Source organism: Cricetulus griseus, chromosome 4, assembly GCF_003668045.3.
Source record: "Cricetulus griseus strain 17A/GY chromosome 4, alternate assembly CriGri-PICRH-1.0, whole genome shotgun sequence".
Classification (NCBI taxonomy): Eukaryota; Metazoa; Chordata; class Mammalia; order Rodentia; family Cricetidae; genus Cricetulus; species Cricetulus griseus.
In genome coordinates this window covers 205,062,792-205,073,903 of record NC_048597.1, presented here as the reverse complement: position 1 = coordinate 205,073,903, position 11,112 = coordinate 205,062,792, and the positions used below count along the sequence as shown (strand labels likewise).

The following is an 11,112-nucleotide window of genomic DNA, read 5'->3' as shown; positions in this document are numbered from 1 at the left end:
AAGGAAAGAAAAAGAAAGAAATAGAAATCCAAGACTCCCATGCCCAAATTGAGACCCACTGAACCGGATTCCTGGATCTCTAAAGTCGTGACTTGTACCAAGTCACACACACCTCCTGTGGCCAGGCTTTTTGTAAGATATGGAGGTTACGGTGATGGAAGAGCCTTTTCTCCCTACTCTGATAGTTCACATTTCGGAGAGAGGAGTCTAATGAAGGCAGAAACAAGGTGATTTCCGAGAGCTCCGGGTTTGGTAAAGAAGGACGCAGGGCAAGGCTCTCTCACTGTCCTCTGCCAGCTCTGCAGTAAACGCCCGAGGCCACCACGGACGATCAGCAGGCCCCGCCCCTCCCGCGTGACGTCAGCGGGCCGCGCCAGGCCATCAGCGCCGCCTTCCTCTGGCTGCGCGGCGGGACCTGCGGGAGGCGCTGTGGCGTGCATTTGGGCCCTAGTGAGCCGCCATACCTCCCGCCTCAGCGCCCAACGTCCGCGTCGCCGTTCTGCGCCGCCGCCATGGCCGACGTGGAGGAGGGCGAGGAAACCTGCGTCTTGTCCTCACACAGCGGGACTGCGGGCTCCAAGTCGGGGGGCGACAAGATGTTCTCCCTCAAGAAGTGGAACGCGGTAGCCATGTGGAGCTGGGACGTTGAGTGCGATACCTGCGCCATTTGCAGGGTCCAGGTGATGGGTAAGCAAAGCGCTGCACGCGAGGCCGGGGCCGTGACGCGGCCTGCTGGGCGAGCTTCGCGGGCGACGGGGGGGGGGGGGGGCGAGCTGCCCGCGCTGGGTGAGTCCTGCGGGGAGGGGCGGGGGGCGTGGCCGAGGAGACAGCTGGACCGTCTCTCGGAACCCGTGGGAACCTCCGGGGTTGTGTTGGTAGCCCAGCGGCCCGCAGACCTCACAGCCGAGCCCTCTCGTGGATCTAAGCGTTCATTTAATTAATTAACTAATTAATTGATTAGTTAATGATTTTGGGGGGGAGAGACGCTCATGTTTCCCAGGCTGGCTTGGAACTTGCCCATTTAGCCGAGGTTGGCCCTGAACTCCTGGTGCCCCTGCCCGCACCTTCCAAATTCTGGAGATGACGAGCCTGCGCCACCGTGCGGATCTTGTTTCATGGCTCTGTCGCCACCGAAATGATGCGCAGCCATTTGTATGGGTTCTCTGCAGCTATTTGGCTGGCTTTTAAAATTTACATTGACCGAGTCAGATAGAGCTCGCATGTCTTGAGGCGAGGGACAAAAGAGTATTTTAGATTTATGGGAATCCAAGGATAGAAAAGCCTTTGCTTGATTCAGAAACATGAAACTTAATTATGTCCCCTTCCCACCCTTTTGTGCCCTTTCGAAGAACCTTCTTTCATTAGTAGTCCATTTTTTTGTTTGCCTGTTTTTTCGAGACAGGGATCCTCTGTATTATTTTGGAGGCTGTCCTGGAACTTGCTCTGTAGACCAGGCTGACCTTGAACTCACAGAGATCCTCCTGCCTCTGCCTCCCAAGGTGTGCACCACCAACGCCTGGCCTCATTAGTAGTCCAACATTTTAGTATTTTGAACGAAAATGTTGGACCAAATGAAACGTATCAAAAAATCGTAATCTCGTTGAGTTTTACATAGTTTAAGAGCTCAGCCCACCTTGAAAAGAACCCTGTTTCTGTCAGTTTCTCTTGGGGGGGGGGGGGCCTGGTGGTTGTTGACAGGGTTTCTCTGTGCTGACCAGGCTGGTCTCAAACTCAGATAACCGCCTGCCTCTGCGTTTCTAGTGCTGGGATCAAAGGCGTGTGCCACCATCGCAGCTCTTATTTATTTCTCTTTTAGACTCATTCAGTCTTGTATAGTCCAGGGTGGCCTTGGACTCCAGATCTTCCTGCTTCCTCCCAAGCGATGAAATTTGTAGAAATGTCTGTGGCATGATGGGGATTGAATTCCTTCAGGCTAGGCAAACTACCAACTGAGCTGCATCCCAGCTTAACATAGGTTTCCAAAGTGTCGGTTAACACCTGTAATGCTCTGGAGGCCGAAGCAGGAGAGTTTGAGACCAGCTTCCAGCAAAAACAAAAAAACAAAAAACCAGGGGCTGGAGAGATGTTTCCGAAGAGTGAAGATTGTCCATACAGATTTCCCACACCCACATGGCAGTTCACAACCCTCTGTAACTTCAGTTCCAGTTTATCCAACACTATTCTGGCTTCAGAGGGCACTAGACACATACGGTGCATAAATGTATGCAAGTAACATAAATTATGTGAGAGTTTATTAAATTGCTGTGGGCTGCAGAGATGGCTCAGTGGTTAAGAGCATTGACTGCTCTTCCAATTCCAGGGAATTGGACTTGAGTTTAATTCCCAGCACCCACATGGTGGCTCACAACCATTTGTAATGCCAGTCTTAGAGACCTGAGGCCCTTCTCTGTGGGCATTGCATAAACATGGTACACAGACACACAGGCAGGCACAACATGCATACACATAAACTATTAACTGGGAGTTGGTGGTGCGGGCCTTTAGTCCCACCACTCGGGAGGTGAGGCAGGATCTCTGCCTTCGACAATTCTAGCATTAGAGTTCAGAGACCACCAGAGCTGGAGCCAGGCACAGGTGTGTCATGTGCTTGAGCCAGTGTGAGAAGAGGGAGGGAGTAGTTTCAATCCACACTAGATGTTTATTTTTATTATTATTTTTTTTAACCTTTTGAATGCCTCTAGCCCTGGTACTAGCAACACATTGTAACAAAGCTAGTTGTGAACTCACAGGGGTCCTCCTGCCTCGGCCTCTTTCTTTCTGGATCTGGAGAAATGGCTCAGTGGTGAAGAGCACATACTGCTCTTAACATACTTAGCACCAAAGTTGTGCAACTCACAAACTGCTAGTAACTCCAGCTCCATCGGTATCCAGAACCTCAAGGGCACTTGCATGTATATACCCACATTTAGGCACACATACATAATTAAAAACAAGCCTTTTCTGTCAGTGTGAGCCTCCTTTTACCTGATTTGCACTGCTTATACATTTAAAGAATGAATCAGTTTCATTGGTCCCTAAAGTATTGTACAGATTGAATTTTAGAAACTTGTAGCATACTCTTAGGTTTCCATTTCTAGTGTTTACACTTAAGTAATTTATTTAAGTACTTTGGCATTGTGTGAATACATTGAGGATTGGGGGTTCGGGCCTTCCTAGGCTACATAGTTTGAGGCCAGCCTGAGCAACATGAAACCCAGTCTCAAAACAAAGGAAAGGAATTTTGCTTACAAAAAAAAAAAGAAAAAAGAAAAGAAAAAAAAAAAACCGGCACATGCCTGTAATCCCAAACTTTGAGTAGAGGCAGGATTTTAAGGTCATCGTCTGCAGTGTGGCAGTTCAGGTTAGGGCTAGCAGGGGCTGTGTGAGACCCTATCTCCAAAACAAAAACCTTTATTGATTCCTCAGCGGATTCTAGATCTTTATGTGTGTATGAACAAATAATGAATGAGTATAATCACAATTGTGTCTAACGGTTGGTCTGTGTGAGTGAGCAAGCTGGTGAGCTTACAATAATTTGTTATGGTATAGTTGGCATCTTTGAGTGACTTTCTCTAATGCCACTGCCAAACTATCCTGACATATGAACTTGTAAAAATCATCATTAGCCCTTGTGAAACATTGGTCATAAGTGAATTAGTAGAATGCCATGTATTTTATTTCTCTTTAAGTAGTTATTTTTAGATGAGAAACTAATAATACGAGACTCTTATCTTCATCTCTGATCCTCGGGGCTTTTGTTTGACTTTGAAGATCTGGGTTTCCAGTGTTGCCTCCTGTACCTCAGATGAGATTTGCTTTGTTTGCTTTTAGATGCCTGCCTCAGATGTCAAGCCGAAAACAAACAAGAGGACTGTGTTGGTATGTGGTAATTCTTCCTCCTGCCTTTTCAATTGGAGGTTTTCTTCCATCTCTGTGGGAATATTTGAATTTAGAATTAAAATTGACTTTATTAAACTGGCCTCGATAACCCAGGCCTGTAAACCCAGAACTGGGAAGGCTGAGGCCAGCTTTCGCTATGTAGTGAGATCTGTTTTCCAAAAAAGAAAAGAAAGAAATGGCTTTGTCAGTACATAAAAAACCATAAAGCAGTAATTAATTATTATTACACATACTCAGACATTTTAGAGGCTGGTAAGATGGCTCGAGGGTAAAGGTCCTTGACTCTTAGACCTGATGACCTAAATTTGATCTCTAGAACCCACTTAAAAATGAAGAGAGCTGACTCCACAGAGGTCCTCTGACCTCCATGGGAAGCTGTGGCATGCATGCCCTATCCTATACACTCAATTAGAAATAAAAACAAAATCAGAATTAAAACTAAAAGGGAAAGAATTCACCCATCTTTCTAATAAATGTTTTAGTTCCCAAAAAACTTAAATGAGATCAATTTACTAAGCAGAAAGAAATACATTTTCTGCTAAGAAAACCACAGGGCCAGGAGTGGTGGCACACACCTGTATTCCCAGTGGATTGCAGGAAGGTCACTGCAAGTTGGACACCAGCCTGTTCTATCTTATTGAATTCCAGGCAAGTCATGGCTGTGGAGTGAGACCCTGTCTCAAAAACAAAAAGAAAAGGAGGAAGTAGCACAGAAGGGAGGGAAAAAAGAAAGAAAGACAGATTTCAAGACTTGAGCATGTTGCCTACATCTGTAATCCCAGCACCTTGCAAGCCTGAAACAGGGCAATTACCATAGCCTACATAGTGAATTCCAGGCCAGCCTGGGCTGTATAGCAAGGCCCTATCTCAGCAAAGAACCCTGATCACAAGGGGATGCCTCTCCAGCCACTCTGCAAATCCAGCTGTCAGGTGAGGAGCTGCACTGCCTGCTGGCATGGTAACTTTTGGATTGGTTGACTGCTTTTGGGTTTTGGTTTCCATGTGTGGTCCTGACTTGACACTTGCTATATAGTCAAGTCTGGCCTTTCACTGATCCATTCCCTGTGTTGGGACTTCAGGACCACACCCAGCTGGAAGCATAATTCATCACTTCTAGAAAAACAGCTCAGTAGATGTGCCATCAATATCTGATGATGCTTCCATGCCTACTATCTGTTCATAACAGCCCCTATAAGCTGAGAGCTTATAAAATGTTGTATCTTGGTAAATAAAAACAAGGAGGATGTTATAAAGAAAGGAAAGCACAAATGATCCCTAAGTGCACCCCATGGTTGAGGAGGTCTGGGATCTACAACAGACTCAAATCCTTTAATCTCCTAACTTCAGAACACAACAAGCAGAGCTGTTTAGGAACTAGGGGTTGTGACTTCACTCCCAAAACACAGTGGTACTTTTTATTTGTTTGTTTTGATTTTTTGAGATAGGATTTCTCTGTGTAACAGCTCTGGCTGTCACAAGAGAGAGATCCATCTGCCTCTGTCTCCCAAGTGCTGGGATTAAAGGCAAATTTCACCACACCCAGCCAGTGCCATCCATCTATCCATCCGTCCGTCCATCCATCTATCTTCCCTCCCTCCTTCCTTTAATTTTCTTCTCATTCATTTGTCTTTCACATCATTCCTCCTGATCCCACCCATCTCCCCCCCATTTTTTTTTTATTTTTTATTTTTTTTTAGAAAAAAGGAGAGGGGAAAAAGGGAAATCTCCTCATGGAAGCTGCAGTGTGGTATAGTGAGTCGTGCAGTAAACTTTATAATTTTACATGCAGGGTTCATCCCAAAGAATAATTGGTCTGGTTTGAGGCCCCTGGACTCTGCTACATACCATCAATGCTGGGCTCTCATTAGGATTCTTCCTGGACATCCCATTGCTGTCCTGTGTCATGGAGATCCTCCAGCCCCGGGTCCACAGGACCGGTGTGTGTGTACACACAGACACACCCAGGTCATAGACGGGATGGGTATTAGGTAGACCAACACATAGCCCTGGTTCTGGGCTTCAGTAGTTGGCAGGGATGGTCAGCCCACCAGCTCGCCCTCGTCTTCACCACCAGGGTGAGCTCTCCTGCATTCAGTGGCATATTTCTTAAGTTCAACCTCACTCTACTTGTAAATATTTTTGTAGATAGAAAAAAAAAATGACCACTTAGCCAGTTTTTTTCAGGATTATAAGCCATGGCTATTTTATTGTTTTTTTTTTTAACTATAATTTTGAACTTAGTAATTTAATTTTTAAGAATATTTCAAAATTTTGCTTCCATTTCATACATTCATACAGTGTATGTTGATTATGTTCACCCTGCCTATCCCTCCCATGAACTCCCCCTCCATGTGTCCCCTCCCACCTGCATGTCCTCCTGAGCTTAACCATTTAAATTGAACTATGTCATGTCAGTTGATTGGGGGAGGTTGTTTAATTGATTGATTGGTTATTTTTGAGACAAGGTCTTGCTTTGTAACCACATTGACCTAGAACTGGCAGCACTTCTGCCTCAGTACTCAGATTACAGGCATGCACTGCATACCCACCTACTCAGCTGTTGTTTTTTATTCTTCTTCCAGTGGTCTGGGGAGAATGTAATCATTCCTTTCACAACTGCTGCATGTCTCTGTGGGTGAAACAGAACAATCGCTGTCCTCTCTGCCAGCAGGACTGGGTGGTCCAAAGAATTGGCAAATGAGAGGTAGTAGAAGGCTTTCCTGGTGTGGTTGTGACCCTGGATGATCTTGCTGCCAAGTGACCGGACGAAGGCTATAACACTCCAGCGGATCAGTTCTTCAGATAGAAAGGGTGCAGTCTTTTGAGACTCATCCAGGGCATGGCTTAGCATTTTGTCAGTTTAATTTTGAGAAGTTGTCTACAAGAAAGATAATTTATTAAAAATGGCCTTTCCTACCTCTGTGGTGTGTGTCATACATACTGCTTAGAAGAGCTATAAGAGAGAATGCCAAAAAAGGTCTGTGAGAGAGAGCATTGCATCTACTTTACAGAAGAGAGTTTCTGTGTTTATGTCTGATTGGTTTTGTTATAGTAACAAATAAAATGCATTTCGAAAATCCAACTTCTATCCTCTGCTCCTAATACTTTTTGTTAGGAGAGGGCAGCCCATGGTATCTTTATTTGCTGTAAGTGGCGATTTTGATTTTAGATCAGTGAAGAATATAAATAAAATGTAACTTTCAGTAAATGGGCCTTTGTCTCCTAAGTTCTCCATCTTTGACTCATCAAGGAAGCTTGGATCTGCACTTGCCTCACTTTTCAATCACTTAGGGTTTCTTGTTTGTTTTCCCTCGAGGCTGGGTTTCTCTGTGTTACAGCTCTGGCTGTCCTGAAACTTACTGTGTAGACCAGGCTGGCTTCAGACTCACAGAACTCCATCTGCCTCTGCCTCCAAAGTGCTGGGATTACAGGTGTGCACCCAGTTCAATCACTTAAAGAGGTATTTTCTGTAAGTTTGTGTTGTGTATTTTAATCAAAATATTAGTGGAAAAACACCAGCACAACACTGGCATTTATTATACAATATCTTAATAAATGAAATATTTTGTTTTGGGTTATTAAATTTTTATCTATGCCCTTAAACTTATTTGTTAAGTAAATTGAAAACATTGATACACTCTTTATTTGGCATTAAAACTTAATTACTTGGAAATACACAACACTTAAATTTTATCAAACTCATCCAATGAGACTGGTAAGATGTCTCAGTGTGCAGAGTGCTTGCTGTGCGAGCCTGAGAACAGACTTCTTCTGTTCCTAGAACTCTTGTGAAAACCTGGGTGTGGCAGCCCAGCCCTGGTACTTGGGAGGTGGACACTGGTAGGTGGATCCTTGGGGGCTTGCTAGCCAGCTAGCAGCCAAATTGATGAGCTCCTGAGTTCAGTGAGAGACCCTGTCTCAAAAAGGTAAGATGAGAACAGTGGGAGAAGATGAGTCATTAGCCTCTGGCCTGTGGACACACCGTACACACAAACATGTACACACAGAATCTCATTCAAAGGTGATTTGGGCCATTAAGGTTTTTTATTTTGAAGTGGTGGTTACAAATAGGAACTTCAAAGAGTCAGGCTGAAGAGATGGTTTAGTGGTTAAGAGAACTTGCTACTCTTGCAGAGGACCCAGATTTGGGTGCTAGCACCCATGTTGCAGCTCATAAGGAACCAGCACCCTCCCTCATCTGAGCCTCTGGGCACTATATTGCATATAAAATGTGGGGATGCACATACATGAAGGCAAGCACTCATGCTCTTAAAAAGTTTTTAAATGTGTTTAGAACAAAAATCCAGAGTTAACAGAGGGTTTCCTCAGTGGGTGACAGTTTGAGATAGGGTCTCACTAGAGCCCTGGCTGGACTGGAAGTGAATGGAGGTGGGCCTCAGACTATGACAAACCTCTGCCTGTACTAGGGTTACAAGTGTGCACCTCTATGCCTGGTTGAGTTATGGTTTCTTTTATATTGGCTCTGGTTTCTCTGAGACTTTATTTTTTTCAGCAGGCCCCTGAAAAAGAATGGGTAAAATTTTTCTAAAATTTCTAGGTATTAGAAGTCTACACATTTTTGGTCATTAGTAGCTACTAGTAGCTTTTTTGACCCTTTTTGTTCTTGTTTTTTGAGACAGTTTCTCTAGTTCTGGCTGTCCTGGAACTCACCCTGTAGACTTGAACTCACAGAGATTCGCCTGCCTGCCTTTCTCTGCCTCCTGAGTGCTGGGGTTAAAGGTGTGTGCCACCACTACCCAGCTTGACACTTTTTAAAGCTTGGAGTCATGAAGTGTGAAGAAGAGTGACTCAGGTCACTTTGACAGTTTGTAAGTAAAATCTGGAGGATGATGGTAATGACTTGGTGTTCACCCAGCAAAACTCTTAACAAAGCCCTATTTATGCTACACATCAGCATCTGAGGGTAGAGAGGAGGAGGGACTGAGACAAAGTTCAGCTCCTAGGCCCATGCTGGCCTCTTACCACTCATCTACACAGCCAGCCAAGAGTTCCCGTACATACTGTTCTACCAGAAAAAAACATGGTGAGGCATTTTAGTTGTTAGTCCAAAACCAAGCAGTATTTTCTCTCCAAATGATTAAATGATATTTAATGTCTTTAATTGCATATTAGTAGACATTTAAAACTACAAAAAAATATAAATAGTGGTTAGGTTCTTTGGCTGAAGTCATTGTAAAGTTTTGTACTGTAGGGTGGTAAATAAAGTCTGAGGTATTGGCCTGTGTATCCCATGGTACCATCTCAACATCATAAGCCTCCGAATCCCTGCACTCAACTTGTTCAGTCTCAAAAGTTCAGTTTCTAAAACTCTGGAGGCAGGACTGACTTCCTTGGAAGAATCTTGGGTGTTTGGCAGATGGGGCTGCTTGCATTTTGCTGCCACAGCCTCACAGAGACACCCTAATGGCACAGGAATGAAAGAATTTCTTTAAAAGGTAAGGTTCACTTTGTGCTGGGAATTGAATCCAAGACCTTGTACTTTCTATCTGCCCAAGTGACTGCCATCCTCCTGTTGCTCTCTGTGAAGTTCAGACAGTGAACAACTCCAGCTAATACTAAGAGCCCTGAGCTGGTAAAACTCCCTTGACAGGCTTTTAGGCCTAAATAACAAATTTAAAGTTGTCTTTATTTTTTTTATTTGAAAAAGGGGTAGAAATGCTTTGTCTTTGTTTTTCAAGACAGGGTTTCTCTGTGCAACCCTAGCTAATCAGGTCCTAGCTCTAGACCAGACTAAACTCCAGAGATCTATCTGCCTCTGCCTCCCAAGTGCTGGCATTAAAGGTGTGTGCCACCAATGCCCAGGCTTTGTCATTTTTTTTAAGTTATTTTTGAAGAAGAAATAATCCTGTGGTTCTGACATGAAAATGGCGAGTCTTCTGTGTTCAGTAAGACCATGTGTAGATAATGTTTAAGAAAATTGTGTGTGATGGCACGTACCTATAGCCACAGCAACTGGGAGGCTGACGCAGGAGGATCACAAGCATGGACTATATAGAGAGACTGTTAAACCAAGAAAAAGGTTATAGATTGGAATATAAAGAAAGTAGCACCGTGCTGGGCGTTGGTGGTACACAGCTTCAATCCCAGCACTTGGGAGGCAGATCTCTGTGAGTTTGTGGACAGCCAGAGCTACATACATAAAAACCCTGTCTTTGGGGTGGGGGAGAGAATAGAAAGCAAAATGCTTGGATTCTAAACTACTCCATGTTGATAATGTTAAAGATTTATTTATTATGTGTACAGTGTTCTGCCATCATGATGCCAGAAGAGGGCAACAGATCTCTTTATAGATGGTTGTGAGCTACCATGTGGTTGCTGGGAATTGAACTCAGGACCTCTGGAAGGGCAGCCTGTGCTCTTAACCTCTCCAGCCCCTGTACAGAACAATTTAATGGTATACCAAAATACTGAAAATGCTTAATGTTTGCATGAAGTTACTCTTAGCACTTTTTACTTGTTCCGTAGCTCAGACTAGCCCCTAAGTCTTGATCCTCCTGCCTTGAAGCCTTGAATCACACAACAGTCATACCATCCCATTCTCTCATGGGTAGGTTTTGTTCAGCAGAGTATGTCCCCCAGGGAAAAGATTCTGTTTTGGTTTTTCCAGACAGAGTTTCTCTGTGGCTTTGGAGGCTGTCCTGGAACTAGCTCTGTAGACCAGGCTGTTATCAAACTCACAGAAATCCGCCTGCCTCTGCCTCCCAAGTGCTGGGATTAAAGGCGTGGGCCGCCACCACTCAGTGATTTTTCTGTATTTTGACATTCATAATTGTTGTGGTATATTATTTTAACTATGTAAAGATGTTATATTTATTTATGCAGTGGAATATTACTTCAACTGTAAAAGTGTGTTACTTGGGCTGGAGAGATAGCTCAGAGGTTAAGAGCACCGACTGCTCTTCCATAGGTCCTGAGTTCAATTCCCAGCAACCACATGGTGGCTCACAACCATCCGTTATGAGATCTGGTGCCCTCTTCTGGTGTGCAGATATACATGGAAGCAGAATGTTGTATACATAATAAATAAATAAAATCTTTTAAAAAAAACAGACCACATTCTAGGTCATAAAGTCTTAATAAATACAAAAGAATTTAAATAATTTCAAAAAAAGTGTTACTTTTGTTTATGTTGCATTTGTTTAATTTGTAAAGATGTATCTGTTTCACCTTGCCTGCCCAAGACACCTGATT

The 11,112-nt window shown here is 44.0% G+C and overlaps 1 protein-coding gene across 2 annotated transcripts; it reads left to right on the top strand.

Annotated features, from left to right (window-relative positions):
• Positions 1–383: 383 nt before the first annotated feature.
• Positions 384–6,982, top strand: Rnf7 (ring finger protein 7). 2 transcript variants are annotated; one of them, XM_027410914.2, is made up of 3 exons: positions 384–680; positions 3,832–3,879; positions 6,483–6,539. In XM_027410914.2, exons 1-3 carry the CDS (start codon positions 513–515, stop codon positions 6,537–6,539), a joined length of 273 nt encoding a protein of 90 aa, XP_027266715.1. In that variant the 5' UTR covers positions 384–512. The 2 variants fall into 2 exon arrangements, with proteins under 2 accessions (XP_027266715.1, XP_027266714.1); XM_027410913.2 differs by having other exon boundaries at positions 419–687; positions 6,483–6,982.
• Positions 6,983–11,112: the final 4,130 nt, after the last annotated feature.

Coding starts and splice junctions, on each gene's coding strand:
- Rnf7 (XM_027410913.2), top strand. CDS start 513: ATGGCCGACGTGGAGGAGGGCGAGGAAACCTGCGTCTTGTCCTCACAC. Junction 688..3,831: donor TTGCAGGGTCCAGGTGATGG/GTAAGCAAAGCG, acceptor GTTTGCTTTTAG/ATGCCTGCCTCAGATGTCAA. Junction 3,880..6,482: donor CAAACAAGAGGACTGTGTTG/GTATGTGGTAAT, acceptor TTCTTCTTCCAG/TGGTCTGGGGAGAATGTAAT.